This window comes from Rhamphochromis longiceps, linkage group LG2 (genome assembly GCF_057381845.1).
Source record: "Rhamphochromis longiceps isolate RC_006_pf linkage group LG2, R_longiceps_female_GT1.1, whole genome shotgun sequence".
Lineage (NCBI taxonomy): Eukaryota > Metazoa > Chordata > Actinopteri > Cichliformes > Cichlidae > Rhamphochromis > Rhamphochromis longiceps.
The window spans coordinates 5,875,556-5,895,148 of record NC_140558.1 but is presented as its reverse complement, the minus strand read 5'-3'; the positions used below and the strand labels follow the sequence as shown (position 1 = coordinate 5,895,148).

The 19,593-nt window shown below is 43.4% G+C and overlaps 2 protein-coding genes across 3 annotated transcripts in view; one reads left to right on the top strand and one right to left on the bottom strand.

Annotated features, from left to right (window-relative positions):
• The first annotated feature begins 2,668 nt into the window (after positions 1-2,668).
• Positions 2,669-19,593, top strand: part of gpm6aa (glycoprotein M6Aa) — a 29,187-nt gene continuing 12,262 nt past the window's right edge. Inside the window, exon 1 of the mRNA XM_085415720.1 lies at positions 2,669-3,045. Within this exon, the coding sequence (XP_085271846.1) occupies positions 3,009-3,045 (37 nt within the window). The 5' untranslated portion in view covers positions 2,669-3,008. The remainder of the gene's footprint in view (positions 3,046-19,593) is intronic.
• On the bottom strand, positions 10,933-14,346 carry LOC146676866 (uncharacterized). Of its 2 annotated transcripts, none has more exons than XM_085415679.1 (2): positions 13,961-14,346; positions 10,933-13,678 (listed from the first exon to the last, which is right to left on the bottom strand). In XM_085415679.1, the coding sequence occupies exon 2, from the start codon at positions 13,247-13,249 to the stop codon at positions 11,900-11,902; it is 1,350 nt and encodes a 449-aa protein (XP_085271805.1). In that variant the 5' UTR covers positions 13,250-13,678; positions 13,961-14,346; the 3' UTR covers positions 10,933-11,899. The 2 variants fall into 2 exon arrangements, with proteins under 2 accessions (XP_085271805.1, XP_085271814.1); XM_085415688.1 differs by having other exon boundaries at positions 10,933-13,595.

Below are 19,593 nucleotides of genomic sequence, written 5' to 3'. Positions count from 1 at the left end.
GGAATCTCTTGTGCCGACGGGATGCAGCGGGAGGAGGGAGGTCAGCGCCTCAGGGGGGCTCCACTAACCAGTGGAGATTTATAAGCTACGGATTTCCCCAGAAAAAAGCCCTCCCCCACAGCAAATCTCCCACCCTTAGCCACAGTAGGTTAGTGTGTGGCTATGTTATCCAGGCCAAGGGTGGGGCATTTTGTGTGTCTGTATGCTGGAATGGACACCAATGTGTTAAAAAATTAATTTAAAAAAATTTAGTATATTTTTGTTCTTACAGTATTAATTGTATTTGTATGGCTCAAATGCTATTCAAATGTTTTTATGGACTTTCAGTTTAACCATGTATTAGTCACTGAAGTTCCTGACTTCACAAAACCAGGAGACAAAACTCAAGTTCAACATAGACATACTTTCTATGCAAAGTGCAAACAATATCTCTTAAATGTTCAAATATTTTTCATTAAACTGGAATGCAAATCACTTTAAAGCTCTTCAAATAACATGAACAACCAATATTTATAAGCAGGCATTATACAAAGTTAAGAGCTGGATTAAAAAAATGTTGAGTGGTTGAAAAACCGTGCTCAGAGTATATACGCAATGACCTGATTCAGAAAAGCAAACACATTTCAGCAACTTCCCCTTGTTGAGCTAAGCAGATAATAGTGGTGCTTACATTTAGGATTAGTAAGTGTGGGAAGAAACTAGTGAGAATGCACAATGACATGTTGGTCTTTGACTGTGTTGGACACATACTGAGAATGTACATATTATATCTAGTGCTTAAACCTCTGTAAAAGCTATTTACTTAATTAGAGATTCTAAACTCCTTAATAAGGACAATGTCCAATGTTCAAATCCACCGGGGCCTCTCTATGTGGACTTCCATGTTCTCCCTGTGCCTCTGTGGGTTTTCTCCAAGTAATCCAGCTTCCTCCCAAAGAAATGCATGAAGGTTAACTGGTGATTCTAAATAAGCTGTAGGTGTTAATGGTTCTCTTTCCCTTTGTGTTAGCCCCAATAGTCTGGCAACCTATCCACGGTGCACCCTGCCTCTTTCCCTGTGACATCTGGGATGGGCTCCAACCCCTCCCTATGGCCCTGAATTGGATAAGCAGAAGAAAATGGATGAATGGATATTCACCAGATACAAATGACTATTTAAGACTATATCGTGTGCACAAAATAAAAAAAAGGGAGCAGCCCCTAAGGAGATGGAAAAGGGAGAAAGTGGTTGAAATTGTCTCTTGATCTCATGATAAAGCAAGATGTTTAGAATCTACATATGCACAGCAGAGCTTTAAACAATATGCTACTGAGCATTCACCTGATAATATAAGCAGGCAAGCAAGCAATTTTACGAGCCCTGTGTAGACATAACAGGAATTCTTGGGCCATATATCCATATCTGCTATCTGGACATTCTGGAATTTCTGCACAATATTTCAAAATAATGCATCTGACACTTATTGAGGTATTAAAAGTCTGGACTGAAAGGTTGGATTCTTACTACAGACATCACCATCCGTTGATCCATGCTGCCAGAAAAGCTAATAAACATTTAATGCTAATTTGAATTACAAAGCGGTACTCAGTGGTATGGTAATTTTTGACACACCAGTTGGTTAGACAACAAACTAAAGTAGGCTAATTGAATAATTCAATGAATGTTACATTAAGCAATGAAACATTAATAAAGCATTATATAGAATCATTAATAAATGATCACATACACATCACATTACCATAATTACCATAAAAACTTTATCTTGCTTTTCTTCTGAAAGGCCTATGAGTGAAGCTTTTGGCATTCCTGGTATTACAGCAGGCACAAATAAGATAACGGATGACTAAAAGTGATTTCTAGCAAGTTAATTTGCTGAACTTCCATCCGATTAATATTTTGCAGTCTATTTAAGCTAGCGTGCTTACTTGAATCACTCTTACAACCCTCACTTACCTCCTTCGCTATTGCCTCTCAGGTCTTGGCTGCAGCAGAAGCTTCCTTTCCCCATAGGGATCATTAAAGTTTCATCTAATCCACCTGTCTGATCATCCATCCATTCACCCATCTGTCCATACTTTGTCAAGTCAGGTTTTATTTATACAGCATATTTCACTCAACAGCAGTTTAAAATACCAATTTCCAATTCCAATTACCTTGTGTCCTGTCCATGATCTAGGTATGTATTTGCATAATTATTTAGCAGTTTTCATCAGTGTGTGAGCTGTTTGTCTGCAGCTCTAGACATATAGTGCCATTTAGAATTCAAGAATCCAATGACAACGCCTTGGTGATTGTATAACTTAATCTGTAAGACTAATAAGATTAGGAGAATCCCATTTCGAAATCAGATGTACCCCCTCACTTATTTAATGAGAGGTTGTGCTAATATAGAGCAGCCGCAGCCTCGCATGGGAAGGGGGGTTGGTGGGTGATGGGCTTAACCATTCTGTCTGAGAGGGGGTGTTGTTTAGGGAGGGTGAGACAAGGAATAGTCACCAACACTCATGAACACAACTGTCTAGACAACACAGTGAAAAGATCTTGATTCTGGCTTAGGTTCTACCACCGTTGCTGCTTTTAGTGTTTTAATCCAACATTTTCCACACACCTCCCTTTTTCAAATGCATGGCTCTTTGTCACACATGCGCTTTCCTTCAAACCACAGAGACCACCCTCAGCTCAAGCCAGCCCTGCTACTCCTCTCCTCCTCCTCCTCCTCCACCAGGGACCAAGGAGGCGTTCTGCACTTGCCACAGCGGTTTGCAATGGACAGTACCACAAAGGCTAAGTGATCCTTTGCATCGCCCAGTCACTTGACAGAAACCACACCTGACAGCCAATCTAAGTGTTCAGAGAGAGAGAGAGAGAAAGAGAGAGAGAGAAAGTGAGTATAGAGAAAGAAAGGGGAACTGATGTGTGGATTACTCCTTAAATAAATACGATCTTAAACCTACACAGGACATTTATTTACTAATCGATAGCTACTTAAAAAAGAAGAAAAAGCAAAATGGAAGAAGACATGGATGAGGGGCAGACCCAGAAAGGTAAGAAAGTAAATCTTTGCATGTTCTGATGAATTCATTTATGTATGTTTGCTTTTGTCAGTGTCAGTAGTGTCTTTGCAGAGACAACTGCACAAATGTAAGCCATACCCTCTTTGAATAAAAGAGCATCTGTTTGTGGGAATTCTTTTGTCCACTGAGTATCAGCACTCCACTGAAAAGTGCACGTCTGTATGTGCTGTCTGGGTAGTCACAGGGGTGTGAACTGCTACAGCAAGGGCTGGACTGCCTTTGTTTGCTTGATGTGTCTTTCATGCTTGTCGTGATGACAGAGAGAAACACGAAGAGCATGGAACCAAACTGAACTACCATTATTACTAGTCTTTAAACCAGCAGCTTTCAGGTTCTGTCCTTTGTGTCGGAAAAACCGAGGTGCTGTATGATGCAGCAGTGCTTTGCAATATTCACTGTGCATTTGTTGCAGGAGGAGTTTTTAGGGGTTCTTTTTTCATTCACTTAGGAGGGGCAGTGTATGCTTTGTGCAGAGCTGAATTGCTATTTATACTTCACACCTCCGCATCTTGTTTCTCTGCATGAATGATTCAGTATATGGTTGCAACAGTATAAAGCAAGTGTATTTTCTCATCAGTGGATTGGAAAAAGATATTTTTTGTTAAAGAATGACACAATACCAAAGGTAAAGAGGATGCTGTTCTCATGTAGAAAACACGTTTTTATTTCACCTCCCTTGCCTCCTTCTCTCTCAGATTTATTGTGTCAGGCATATGTTTGTGTTGCCTCCTGTCGCTCTTCCCTGCAACTTAGCACTACTTACAGGCACACACACGAACTGAAACAGTTGCCATGGCGCTGGCAAAGTCATTATCTACTCCCTCTTCACCCACTCCTGTTGATGACATTTCAGAAGCACAGGAATAGTTTGCTGTGTCTAAGAATGTGGGAGGAAGAGAGACAAGAAGAGGCGCATATGTAGAGTCAGAAATGATTGCAGCACAGAGTGAAAAAGAAAATGAGAAGCTTGGGAGAATATAGTGAGCTTAATCAAACTGCTTGACTAAGCAGCGTAGTAGGAGAAGTTCTAGAAAACCTATAGATTTTGATCAAACAACCTTTAGTGGCGTCCCTATGGGCAATTTTTGGATGACAGTTCGATAATAAAGCCATCTGTCAGATCCATTAATTTGGGCAGAATATTAATGTAATTATTTAGCACGTACTCATATAAAGCAAGCTCTGCAAGCTCATTTTTCTTGAACAAAAGCTTATTAAAACCAAATTGACTGTTAATAACCTGTTACAGCAGAGGCTCTGCTTTGACATATGCAACCTGCTTCTCACACTAGGGTGCTTTTATGAATCACTGCCCATGTGTCAACACAAGCAAGCATTTGATTTCTCCCCTTGAACTTGAAAAAAAACTAAAATCATCACGTGAATATGAGGAAATAAGCCGTGTGTTGTTTTATACAGTAAACTAAAGGCTGAAGCTCTTGGAAAGTGACCAATACACACCAACCAGCTAACCAGCTAATGTTTGTTTTTAGCCCGACGCCTTCTATCATAAGTCCGCTCTAGACAACACTGAGAACTACTGAACTGGTTTCCACAGTAGTTAAGATTGCGCAGCTTCTCCAGCATATCATCAGGCAGTTTGGTTGTTAGAATAATTTCCATGTTGTACCTTCCAATGACAAAACTGAACAATTATTCTGTAGACCATGTGTAGCAGAAATCATAGAAATTTGTGCATAAAAAGACACTGCCTGGGATCCTGAGTGGCTCGATGTCTAAACATACAGCCTTTTTCGTAAATCATAGGCTATTATTATTTAACCATTAAAAAACAAATAACACAAGAAAATACACCCTGGTCTTGTTAGTTAGTATTGTGTTTGAAAGGTTATAGCTTAGACTTTCCTTTTGAATGAAAAATCAATAGTGTCACTATTTTAAGTACCGTATTTCCCGGACTACAAAGCGCACCTGAATATTAGCCGCACAAGCTAAAATCAGGGGAAAATCCTGTTTTGTACATACATTAGCCGCACCTGAATAAAAGCCGCAGGTGTTTCAATGTTGACTTATCATATGTAAGAGAATATGCACAAAGGGAATTGTCAGGAAAGAGATGGCTGTTTGGAGACACACCCCTTTTATTAATATTTTGAAAAACAAGTTATGGGTACATATTTGCACATGTAGTACATAACAGTAACCTACAGCACACCAGAAAAATAGATTCGGACTACCTTTTAGGCTCAGGTGCAGTGACACGGCTTTAACAAGAAGAAAAGTCAGTCATTCACCATCTTTCTCTTCTTCCTGCGCACTAAAACCACCAAAGTCCTCTTCTCCAATGTCGGAAACGAACAGGCTCAGGATGGCTTCGTCATCCACTCTCCGCTTCTCTCCTTCGTTGTCACTTTCAAAACCAAAGAAATCCTCATTGTCAGTGTCAGAGTCGAACACCCTCAGAAGGGCCGTGGCGGTGTCCTCCTCTCCATCATGCAGCAGTCCAGCCCTTCAAAATCCGTTGGTGATCGTGGATGTTTTCGCACTTTTCCACGCTGTCAGAATCCACCGGTGGAGTTGGGCATAACTTGCTTTTCGCAAGTTTATCGCCGCTCGTCATCCACGCCTCCTGCTGAATGCGTAGCGCTACTTTGAAGTTTGTTTTTCGCGCTACTTCGTACGGCACTACGTTGCCTGGCGGACGGACATGTGACTAACATACCACTCTTGAACCCCGATCCTTCCGCCAGGCAACGTAGTGCCGTACAACAGCGGAACAAACAAAACAAATCGTCTTACGATATCACAAAAATCATGGACAATCCATAGAAAAGCCGCACCTGACTAAAAGCCGCAGGGTTCAAAGCTTGTGCAAAAAGTAGCGGCTTATAGCCCGACAATTACGGTATTTCAAGTCACGTTTATCACCATGCGCCAAGATGGTGGTTCTGGAGACCAAGTATTATGCAACTGTAGCAGATGTGAAATGGACGACTGCGTTGTGACAACAGACACGGACTGGCTGGAAACAGGGTTTATTCCTATAAAACAGAGTGCAGCAGCAAAATCAGTGTCACACAGCGGCAGCAGGCTTCTCCTCACCCAGTGTGGAGTCCGTACAGCTCTGCTTGCATCATATAAAAGAAAATACAACTTATCAAAATAATAATTTTCACAACCGCCACTTCAAAATCAAATATTACAGTGGGGTAAAACAGAGACAATTATGGAATCACTAACAATAACGTATAACATTCAAATTCCCATTAAAATAGGTCAATTGCATAATACATATTCAAACAACTTTTTAACTCTTCCCAACATGGCTGAAGATACTGCTCAGAGCACAGCCTCGGGACATGAGCTCATTATACACATAAAACAAAAACTACACATTTACACATACCTATAAAACAGAGTGCAGCAGCAAAATCAGTGTCACACAGCGGCAGCAGGCTTCTCCTCACCCTGTTTAACACAAGTCAGTTCCACACAAACGGATGATACAACAGATAAAGCGCAGTTCCAAATATCATTTTTCTCACTCAAAGCGATTGAAAACACTTTGAGAGCTTTTAACCCTAGGAGCCAATACTTAACAAAGACAAATACACCGAATTTATATGGATAATTTAGTACAGGGAGAAGAGCTACAGAAAGCGTGCCTCACCAGTGTGGAGTCCGTACAGCTCTGGCTAGGAAACCCCACACCCGCAATGTGGCCGCAGGTGGCGTTACACTGATTAATGTCCCACTTCAACAATAACACACGGAACCTTAGTTCCACAAAAATAAAGTTGACACAATAAAAAAGTATAACCTATGTACAATACAGTTTTGAGAATGTTCACAATTCGTACATTATATCTCAGCTACATACTCCCCCCTGAACTTCTCAAAACCCGTTAGGTAAGGGTGAGCAACTGAGCGTCACATATAACAATTCGTAACTGTCAGTGATCTGGAAATTCACTACCCGGTGATACGTGCAACAAATATGTTTCCCAACTCATGGGGAAAGTAAACAGAAGAAAGTTGGCCAGACCCCCTAATGTTTACTCGCAAGAGAAAGTGCCTTATACACTATCCTGAACAAACAACACGGTAACAGCTACTATATGATGAATAGTACTCTGAGCTGAAGACAATCTCAAAATAGGTGTTAACATCTGACATGAAAATCACCCAACATATAAAACAAGTAGCCCTCACAGAAACAAGTTCTTGACAAAGCTGCTCACTACATTGCCTGTTTGTAGGTTTCTTTGCTTCATAGTCTGGATTAACCTATTCACAGGCTTCACTATTCGACCCACTCTCGTCCTGATCTGGCCTGCTGCATTACTTGGGGGTACACCACCATGTTTCACGAGGCTCCCAACCTCGCTGACTGGCTGACTTTCAGGGTAACTGATACTTGGTAGTGTTCCCTCCTCAACTGGGGTAGTGCAAGCCCTGCTGTTGTTGTCATCATCTACTTCAGGGTAAGCAGCTACTTCACTACTGGCACTGTCACTGTCCTGATGCTCCTCATCATCCAACTGCGCACAGACACTGTCTCCAATACTGTCACACTCTTGGGGTCCTCTAGGAGCCGGGACACAGTCATCCGTCATCTGAGCCACCCAACGGGCTGTGCGTTCAGTACAATCGTCCTCAGGATCAGCGACAGGGGATTCTCCATCAGATTGACTCTGCTCCTGGCCGAGTTCTGATTCACTGGCAAAAGACATCTCTGGTTCGCCCTCGGACTCTATGGGCAGGAAATTAGCCTGCAAAAGCAAGTTCCTATGGACAACTTTCTCCTGTCCACTCTTGACGTTCCTGATGCGATACGTGTGGCATGTGGGGTTCTTGGAGATCACAGTGTAGATGGTCGACTCCCACCTATCAGCTAACTTCCTACGACCCCGTTCGCCCTTGTTTGCCAAAAGGACACGATCTCCTTCCTCAATGTCAACACCTTTCTGCTTTTTGTTGTACAGGTCTGCTTGACGCTGCTGACTAGCTCCGGTGTTAGTCTGGGCCAATGCGAGTGCTTCTCTGAGGTCATCTCTCATCCTTTTTACATAACTGTCATAGTCTGTTACATCATTGTCCCTTGCAACATTGTGAAACATGACATCCACTGGTAACCTGGGGATACGCCCGTACATTAGGAAGAACGGTGCGTAACCAGTGGACTCATGAGCGGTGCAGTTGTAGACAAAGGTCAATGTCTGCAACATCTGAGGCCACTTGTGCTTCTCCCTCGGAGGTAGGGCTCTGATCATATTTCCCAAGGTCCTGTTAAACCTTTCGGTGTGACCGTTACCCATAGGGTGGTAAGGTGTCGTTCTTGACTTCTGCACCCCGGCCACTTGCAGCAGCTCTTGGATCAACTCACTCTCAAAATTGGTGCCCTGGTCTGAATGGATCCTTTGAGGGAAGCCATAGACACAGAAATATCTGTCCCACAACTGGCGCGCAACTTGTTTTGCCGTCTGATCTGAGCACTGGAAAGCATGGGCCATCTTGGTGAAATGGTCAGTCACTACTAGAACATCCACACTCTTGCCCCTGTGATCCTCTGCGGACCAGAAGTCTATGCAGACGAGCTCAAGAGGACCGGTAGTTTTAATGCTTTCAAGAGGAGCCCTCCCCTCAGGCTCGAGTGTTTTGCTGACAACACAACGTTTACAGCACTTGACATGCTCGCGAATGTCATGCTCCATGTTGATCCAGAAAAATCTCTGCCTGGCTAGGTACAGAGTTCTGCTTTGGCCCTGATGGCCAGCATCATCATGGACACCTGACAGGACTTGACTGATTAATGTGGATGGGGTCACGTACTGATGGCGCTTTTTGCCAGTGAGCAGGTCTTTGCTCACTCTGTACAGGATACCATCCAACACTTTCAACTTTTCCCACTGTTTCATCGTCTTTTGCGCTCTGTGCGACAGGTGAGCTCTTTCTCTACGTGATGGACGCCGACCACGTACGACGAACGGAATGACTTGAGACAGTGTCACATCTGCTCTCTGCTCCTCCTGTAGCTCCTGGAGCGAGAAGGCAGACAAGGTGTTCTGGCCTAGTGAGGGAAACCGATCTAGCTCTTGAGTCAACCAGGAGATTGCTCTCTGTTTTGAGCCTTGGTCCCACTCAGCGTGGCCTGCGAAGACTGCGGAAACTTCATCATTAGTCAGGGAACAACACCCTAGGCTCTCTGCAGGGGCCAAACACTCAACACTTTGGTGGTTGGCACTGAGCCTGAATGCATCCTGAACCGAGATTTCTTTGACCTGTTGCGACTCCTCTAACAGGGTTGCATAGGGTTCAGTCATGAGTCTCTGACTAACACGGTTGTGAACGAATGGCTGCCTGCTCAGTGCATCTGCAACGACATTTTTACTGCCAGGAATGTACTTGATGCTGAAGTCGTAGGGGGACAGCTTTGACACCCACCTCTGTTCACATGCATCAAGCTTGGGCTTCGTGAGAATATATGTTAGGGGGTTATTGTCTGTCCAGACGGTAAAGCTATGCCCCTTCAACCAGTGGCTGAATTTGTCACAGACAGACCACTTTAGCGCCAGAAACTCAAGGCGATGGGCGGGGTAGTTTCTCTGTGCACGGGCGAGGGCCTTGCTGGCAAATGCAACGGGACGTGCTTTACTCTCGCCCTCTTGGACTTGTGACAGCACGGCACCCAAGCCGTCCTGTGAAGCATCTGTCGACAAGATAAACGGTTTGTTGAAATCAGGGTGAGCAAGCACAACGGAGTCGAGGAGTGCAGCCTTCAAGCGTTCAAACGAGTCAACATGCTCCTTCTTCCAATCACTTGGGCTGAGCCTCCGGAAAGAAGCAGCACCTCGAGCGTTTACTTTCTTTCCTTTGGGAGCGGCAGTCAGGGTAAAAAGGGGTCTGGCAATCTTAGAACAGTCCTGTATGAAGTGCTGGTAGTACATTACCATACCCAGAAATGACTTTATCTTCTTCTGGGATGGCGTAACCCCGTCCTCCATCATGAGATCAGCCTCTGAGATAGCGGTGACCGCCTTAACCTTGTCAGGATCGGTCGAAACCCCGCCTTCAGTCACAACATGGCCCAGAAATCTCACACTCCTCCGGAGCAGATGACATTTTTTGGGGGCCAGCTTCAGTCCATGGGCACGTAGTCTGCTAAACACAATCTCCAACCTCCTGAGAGCCTCTGCTTCATCGGGTGCATAAACAAGCAGGTCGTCGAGGTAGCACAGCAGGGTTAGGAAATTCTGGTCGCCAAATATGCCCATCATGAGACGCATGAAGCTCGCCGGACTGTTGCACAGGCCTTGGGGGAGTCTGTTAAACTCGTAGAGCCCCATTGGTGTTGTGAAGGCCGTTAGCTTTTTGTCCTCCTCTGCCATCTCAATATTGTAGAAGCCAGAGGTGAGATCCATGGCACTGAAAATTGCGTTACCTCCCAGGGCTGCTAGACAGTCTGACTGGTGGGGCAAGGGATGGGCATCCTTGACTGTGCGTGCGTTCAACCAGCGGTAGTCCACGCATATTCTGAGATCTCCATTCTTCTTCCACACCAGTACCAGTGGGGACGCCCACTCACTGTTGGATTTGCGGATCAGCTCTCGCTCCTCCATCTCTGTGAGCACCTGCCGCAACTTGTGGTACTGCCCTGGAGGGACGCGCCGATAAGGAAGTCTGAACGGCCTGTCGTCAGACAAATGGATGCGATGGACAAAATCCTTTGCCAGTCCACAGTCCAGCTTACCCTTGGAAAAGACATCCTCATACCTGTGGATCAGTTGCAGTACCTGAGCCTTCCAGTGGTCTGAGACTTCACAAGAGTCGAGGTCTAGGTCCTCCAACCCCATCTTCTGCAAGCTGTCACGCAGGCTAGGGCAGGAAGGAGGGCTACTCTGTGCGTCACTACACACTGTCTGGCTCTGGACCCTAAGGGTCTCACTTGGGTTTTGGTCAGAAGCCACTTCGAGATCTTCAACAGCTACACAAGCGGAAGCATCTGCTACCTTAGCGTTTCGTCTCAATGTGATAGGCTTATCACATGTGTTCAGGATTCGAACAGGGACCCACCTATCGCCACTCATAGAAACCACAGTTCTACAGACAATGACACCTTTTTTATGAGTTTGCGATTTTGGTGGTTCAACCAGAATGGCGCTGCCCTCGGAAAGGGGTGATGACGCTGGCAGTCTGCCCCATACAAGGTGCTCTTGCTTGGGGAGTAGAGTCACTGCCTGAGCTAGTTTGACAGTGCCAATGACATCTGGCATTTTGTCACCCCTCCACCGGTTAATGCCAGACAGCATATTCAGAAACTGCACTATTTCAGGCGCTTCTGCTGATTCGGGTTTGCTCAGGACTTGCCAGAAATGGGGGGACAGCCTGAAGTGTCTGAGGAGGTGTTTGATAACATTTGTCCCTAAAATCAACTGATCTTTCTGACCGGGGACCACTAGGGCAGGCACTCTGAACGTACAATCATACACTTCCATTTTCAACTCGCATATACTCTTGGGTTTAACCTGAACTCCACCACAGCCCACTAGCACAATGTCGGTACGAGTGTCGCTTAATTCCAATGCGACCCCAGCGCTCTTTAACTCTCGCTCCGCCTCTTCGCTCAAGGTACACGCCATGGAACCTGTATCAAGAAGGGCCTGCAAAGAGACTTTGTCATTCACCAATGCATTCGTGTAAAATAGGCTGTCTGCCTCATCAAGTCTTACTATATTCTGGGAAAGTACAACAGTACCAGGTGGGGCACACTTCAGGCTTTCTTTGTATACAGTCTGTATGTCATCACTGGGATTGAGGGTTTCACACTCTTCGCTCACACTGTCCCCTCTCAAGTGCAAGCACCCTAGTTTCCCTGGGGATTATTTTGCTGGGTAATGGGCTCAGCTCCTCTGGGGCAGTCTTTCCTCTGATGCCCAACCTCCAGGCAACCTAGACATCTCCTCTCTCTCATGCAGTGAGTGCGCGTGGAATGTGAGCTATTGCCACAAACCTGGCACGAAGGGAACCTGGCTGAGGCTAGAGGCTGTGGTCTAATTACGGGGTGGACAGGCTGGTTGGAGCGCTCTAACACCCTCTCCAGCATACTGAGCACGCGGTCTAGAGCACTTGGGTCTGAAGCGGCAGCTCCAGCAGCCTTACCCGGGCTGTCCTGGGAACATTTTACTGTACCTACTTGGGCATGGTTCAGTTCAAACTCAGGCGACTCGCTTGTGGTTGTGGCAGTGGCCACGAGGAGGGGATGGGGTCTGGCAGAGCCCAGGCTCCTCTTTTTTGCATGACACTCTCTTTGGTGTTCATCAATGGCTTCCTGAACCTCCATTACTGTCCATTTACTGATGGGCTTACATTTGAAAACACAGGCGAGGCTGGGATCAGGACAATTTCTGATAAACATCATGGCTATCTCTGCCTCCATGTTCTCCATTTTGCCTCCCTGACGCTGTAAATGCTTGTCAGCTGCCTCAGCAGCGATATTAAGCCTCACCCAATAGTCTACTGGGGTCTCTTTTGCAACTGCTTGGGTGGCATAGAAGTCAGCCAGTGGTTGACAGGAGCCAGGACTATCACTAAAATAACGCCTGAGTATGGCATAGATGGTCTCAGGGTTGGTCACTACACCAGAACATGAGTTACTTTTCAAACCCACCTTAACAATGTTTTTAGCTCTGCCGAGGAGGTGGTTTAAGACTTCATCCACCTGCACAGCTCTAGACAACCCTCTCTTCTCTAAGTACACTTCCATCATGTCTATCCACTCATGAACAGAGTACTTATCCGCATCATCACCTCTGTACATAGGTGGGTCTTTGATATCTTGTCGGACCACTAAGTTCACTTTGGAGAGGTCGAGAGTGGTGTCAGGGCTCTTAACTTTGGGGGACTCGGCTGGAGCTGTCTGGTTTGGACCAAGTGGGACTTGACTGGATAGTAGCCGGCTAGCGATTGATTCACCTATCTGGGTTCCCAATTCACCAATGAGCTCACGTAGCTCTTTGTGTGTGCTGTCGTCGCTCAAAGCAGGGGTTGAGGACTGGCGCTCATGAGCTTTATTTCGAATAATGTCATCTGACTCTGCTGGCTCATCACGCGACATTATAGACCTGTCTCTCACTTCATCTGCCCCAGACAGTCTCCAACCTCTCCCAGCAACTGGCGTGAAAAGGTTAAAGGAGTCTTGGCCCCTACCAGCCATGTTGCTTACAGGAGGTTAGCAATAACTACAAAGGGGATCAGAAACAAAAGGAATACAAAAATACCTATCACTCAGAAAAATACAACACAAGTAAACACGGCTCAGTTAGACTCTAACAGGTGTAACTGGGAGAAATGCCTACTAACAGAACACTGGAAATTTTTTGCTGACCCACAGAATAATTTTACTTATATTACAGGTGTCGGAAGTGTTCAGCTCAACCTCAGCGATCGGCAGCGGCTGATCAGATGCATCCGGGTCACGGCACCACTTTTATGTAGCAGATGTGAAATGGACGACTGCGTTGTGACAACAGACACGGACTGGCTGGAAACAGGGTTTATTCCTATAAAACAGAGTGCAGCAGCAAAATCAGTGTCACACAGCGGCAGCAGGCTTCTCCTCACCCAGTGTGGAGTCCGTACAGCTCTGCTTGCATCATATAAAAGAAAATACAACTTATCAAAATAATAATTTTCACAACCGCCACTTCAAAATCAAATATTACAGTGGGGTAAAACAGAGACAATTATGGAATCACTAACAATAACGTATAACATTCAAATTCCCATTAAAATAGGTCAATTGCATAATACATATTCAAACAACTTTTTAACTCTTCCCAACATGGCTGAAGATACTGCTCAGAGCACAGCCTCGGGACATGAGCTCATTATACACATAAAACAAAAACTACACATTTACACATACCTATAAAACAGAGTGCAGCAGCAAAATCAGTGTCACACAGCGGCAGCAGGCTTCTCCTCACCCTGTTTAACACAAGTCAGTTCCACACAAACGGATGATACAACAGATAAAGCGCAGTTCCAAATATCATTTTTCTCACTCAAAGCGATTGAAAACACTTTGAGAGCTTTTAACCCTAGGAGCCAATACTTAACAAAGACAAATACACCGAATTTATATGGATAATTTAGTACAGGGAGAAGAGCTACAGAAAGCGTGCCTCACCAGTGTGGAGTCCGTACAGCTCTGGCTAGGAAACCCCACACCCGCAATGTGGCCGCAGGTGGCGTTACACTGATTAATGTCCCACTTCAACAATAACACACGGAACCTTAGTTCCACAAAAATAAAGTTGACACAATAAAAAAGTATAACCTATGTACAATACAGTTTTGAGAATGTTCACAATTCGTACATTATATCTCAGCTACACAACGCAATTTACATATGTTGGTTACCTAAATTATTGTATCGTTTATTAAATTATTGATTTGACAGCCCCTCTATAGTTTGTGAAGACAAAAGATAATTGCAATGACTCCTCTGATGATGGTCATGTTTTCGCCCATGTCACTTTGATTTTTCTGGAGAAATATGTAATAGTTTGTAATAATCATTGATCAGTTTTGACCAAAAACTCACAATCTAACCTTAATTGCAAAAAGTGGGATAAATCATAGAAAAGATTAAATACATACAGTTTACACTGTTAAGGAAAACATAATAACTTGACAGGCCTCTGTCTACAGCAAGCTTCTACCCAATAAATGTGCAGAAATTGGTAAGACTGGACATCTAGAAACACCAACATTTTAAAAGCTTCTCATTTTGCATAACGCTGATGTAGAAGCAGAGCCCCCACAGTTGGTGATGTGCATTTTATCATCGTTTACATATGTATATTAAAGCACAATTCTTTATCATTTTGCTGATGAAGACATCATCCAAGCTAGCAAACGGACTGTAGATAAATTGGTACTTCCAGCTCAAAGGGGTGCAGGTGTCACTGAGTGCACTCACAGCATCCTAATGCCCTTCTGTCTTCCTCTTCTGAGGTTGCAAATCTCAGATTATGAGTCAGATGCACCAGGTGGGCACTGTTCACTTCAGCTGCTAGCCAAATGTATGAGCGCACTCTATGTACCAAAGTGGCCATTAGCAGCAGGGAGCAGTCCAGCGCCCTTCTGTTGAAAAAGCAGGTTTAGACCAGTAGGAACACACGGCTAAATATGCTAAAAGTTCTGGAAATGACCATATGGTGGGCAATACTGTGGATAAATAAACCAAACATGATTCTGCAGGTCATTTACACTTGATGTACTAACTGTTGCTGAATGGAAAAACTGAGAAAGGCACACCTGTTAGCATTTCCTGAGCCAAGAATCTACTCTGCAAGGTAGCGTTTGTCCTTCTGTTTGATTAGCATGTGGTTGCATGTTGAGCATCTCATTTTTGTCCGTCTACAATCATGTCAGTAACATCGTGTGACCGTAATACACAATGGAAAAATTGTGTTGTAGTTTTAAAGGTTCACCGAGTTTCATGCACTTTGAGTTTGCAGTTGACTTGATAAATGCCAAATCGGCATTAAGCTAAAGGCAAGGAGATGCTGCTTTGAACATAGTTGCTGTGGTCAGACAAATGGTTTTCCACTACATAAAAACCACATTTGTTTGGGTTTTCTTGTTTATTTTTACCAAATATGATAAGAAATAAATTATTTAGAAGATATTATTCACTTGCAGCACATTCATGAATATATTACTTCATGTATAAGTAGCAGCCTATCTAAGAGCTCCTATGTCCTCCTCTACTGCCCCTTATTGTTTTGAAGCCTGCCCCAGCCCAGGTCAAGAGAGTTCCACCAATTGTTCTAGTAATTATTTCTGGAGCAGCTAAAAACCTTATGTGGGGTCTCTTATTGTTTTGAGCAATGACACAATGGTATAGATATAGGCATAGGGAAAGAGGTGTTGAAAATTACTTGCATTGAGATTGATGATAAACACTAGCTCACTGTAATGATAATATCTTAAAATGATAATATGATATTGTTGTCACTCAACATGATTGTGTCTTGTGAGTTGTGTTAGCTTATGTAATTTAAATGTTACTTAAAATTTCGGTCATTCAGGGTAAAGTGTGTCGGGAAACTGTTATTGAGTAAAAATTGAAGTACTAATATGCAGTATGAAGTACTCCACTGTTGTTGGACTCTGCAGACATGCTCTCATTATGGTCTATTGTTTTGGAGCTGTGCTTCAAATCCCTGCATTCTTTGGTTTTGGCTGCTTATAAGGTTGGCAATCAGGAAAATTAAACTCATTCCACCCTGTGAAATGGAAATACCTGCATGGTTAAAATGCATAAACCTAAAGTCAAAAACCTTGTTTCTTTTGCTGTGTTTTTGACTTTTGCCCCCTAGTTCCTGGAGTGAACTTGGCTTAGACAAAAGACACGTCTACAGTCACGCAGTCCTGTTTAGACTCTTCCATCTCTCTGTGAAAAAGGAAGAGAGGAAATCAGTAGCTGAGCTTTCAGGCCTGGTGTGGAACAACCTTTTAGCCCTGAAGGGGTTTTATGTGTAATGTGTCTCGTTCACTATTGTCCCACTGAATTTGTTGACATACAGTAAGTGGGTCACGGCTCTCAAGTACCCGGTCTATTCTCAGATTTTGCGCTGTGGTTGTTATGGCAACCATGCTGGTTGATTAAACATGCGCAGAGGAGATGGGGGCACACAGGAGCTGAAAAAAAACCTGCTCACTGCAGGGGAAGGGGGGTGGGGTGCATTAAAGGAACAAGGAAAGCAACGAGACGCATGCACGCCCATTACACTCAGGCTGACACAGGCACACCATCCCCCCACTGAGATCTCGCTCTCTCTTCTCTCTCTGTCTGACCAGGCTCACCACCACCCCGTCCCCACACAAAACCCCTAATAAATGCTAGCTGTATGTGGGAAAATTGATCTCTCTTATTGGATCTCTCGTGTTAGAAATGAATGCACAGACACAGAATTAGATTGTCTTTCCTTTTTCTGTCATCGTCTTTAATGAATTTTGTTCATTTAATACTCTAATGCAGCATGCCATTTATTTTCTCAGATGCTAAAACTGCATCAAAAGCAAAGCCTCATATCTCTATATGACTTCAAAAGGAAGAAATCCTTTTTAATTAGGAATGAACCAACATAAGCAACCATCCATCTATCCATTAATTTTCTTCCACTCATCCAATTCAGGGTTGCATAAACACACATTTGAGTAAAAATCATCTTTGAAAGCAAGTATTTGGAATCTGCCCAATATTACTTTTATGTCTGATATTTCACTAGGTATGGAACTATTTTGGTTAAGAAATATTTGTGTCAATAGCGAAAAAATGTCTTAAAGGTAATCTAGCCTTAAATAGAAATTATTTTTCCAGTTTAACAGGACCACTACACGTCAAATACTGACCTATGGATGAACTAAGCAAATTTCATAATGTGGAAATGTCTGAGAAACATCACAACACTGTAATTCGCAGAATTCATCCAATTCATCATCCACCCCGTTACTCCATAAATTAACCCTGCACTGATCTGATATGGACAACATTATCTCATCCCTCATGCAAAAGTTGACTAGGTCAGAGAGAATGTGTGTATGTGTGTATCCCTTTTGCCTGTCAGCTATGGCACTGACAGATGGAGGAGAAGTGGGAGGTGGGAGAGGCCCTGGGAGGGGGTCATCCTTTCTCTTTGTATTAGGGAGATGCCTTCTGTTGATTGGGCCGCGCGGTGTTTGGGCTCTCACAGGCCTCAATTTCACCCCCTCCCTTTCCTCCCTTGAAAAAAACATGTGGCTTTGTTCTAGGAAAATAAAATATTTAAAACAGTGCCATCTTCTAAATCTGTCTCTTTGTTCAAAACTGAATAGCATTAATCCTGGTTTTGCTAGAGTTAAGATTTGCACCGATGAAATTTGTATTTAATCAACACGCTGAGGCAAGAAAATCCTTAAATGCTTTTTACTGATTGGAAAATAGGTTATTCTGAGTAAAAGATGTTTTGTAGACTAAGCTTACCTCAAACATTTGGGGGTGTACTCCAGTTCAAAATAAGGCAAAACAAAAACATCACATATATTCATTCAAGTACACAGATGGTCCTTGTCACTGCAATTCTAGTCCATTTTAAATCTGCTTGGTTGCACCAAACTTGACAGTCATTGTTTCCTATACGACACAGCCATTCAAATACCCATGACCCCTAAAGCAGGCCATCTTTTATTTTTATCACAGGTGATGTGGGGCTAAGCAGAAAGCATGAAAAATGAATGTGGGAGACTTGTGTGCCTCCGCACTGTGCCACTTCTAAATTATTGATCAAGCATCCTCTAACTCTTAGAATCGTCCGTTTGCCATTTTTCACCCACTCAGAGTCTCAAATTCATTTAGGATCAATGAAGGTTTACAGAGAGCAAATGATAGCATGCACTGGTATTTTTTAATGGGGTGAGGAAGACAGATAACATATGAGATCATAAACACATTGCTGGTGATCTTTTATCACTGCAGTTTCAAAAACAGGAAGGAACATAGTAAATGTGAAGAAGGGCAGCTAGGCTAAGAAGACATTACGTTGTAAATTCAGCTGTTTCTACTCACGTGAGTACATTTTTTCTCTCAGACAAAGATGGAAGCCTTGTTAGTTTTTACGTTTTAACCTACATTTACAACTTTATCACTGAATCTGGTCCTTTTCTAACACACCTCTCTTTACTGGGTGTGATGAGTTTCCCTTCCACAGAATTAAGAGCAGACGATCAATAAAACATTAGTCTGTTACGTCCACTCAGTAATGCTTTTATCCTGCCTTCTAACTTCATCTTCAACTGTTTCCATGGAAACTCTTTAAGTCAAGTCACATATAGACAAATATTATCTGTGTTGTACTCTGTAGTTACATTTACAATACAATGTACAAACATACTAGTAGCCAATTCTGTTTACTGCTTGGTGGAAAAGTAGTCCGTGTAAATTCGCAGCTGCTTTATGCTGTGTGCAGAAAAGCAAGGAAATAAGCCTTGATTGAAGCCATCACTTAAATCATTGATATTACCGCTTGTCTCTCTTCATGTTAAATACAGGCTCCGCTCAATTACTGCACAAAATCAGCACCAGCATATCTCAAAGGCTGCTGCGTTCCTGTGTTTAAGATTCAAAATGCAAGAGAAAATGTTTTATATCTATTCTATCTATTTCTGATGGCTGAAAAAACTTATTTTTCCATACAAGCGACATAGTTTGGAAATAAATAAAAAATTAACTGGGAACATTGCAGTAATTTGTATCCCATCAGTACTACATACAAATCCATGTGTTTGTAGTACTTGACTCAACAGTTGACTCTTACTCTGGCTCATAAATGGGCACTGTGGCCAAGAGGATAAGTGTTTCTGAACTCTCTGCCTCACTCTCATCTTGTCAGTAATCACAGCTACATCAATAAATTCTGTCAGTGCCTGTTTCCTGAAGTGATAAGGCAACTCAACATAATGAATCTGGGGTAAGAGGTAGTGACAGACAGACAGAGGGTACTCAAGCAA

What these genes read in the sequence shown, in the direction of transcription:
- LOC146676866 (XM_085415679.1), bottom strand. Translation starts at nt 13,249, where the DNA reads ATGGCTGGTAGGGGCCAAGACTCCTTTAACCTTTTCACGCCAGTTGCT.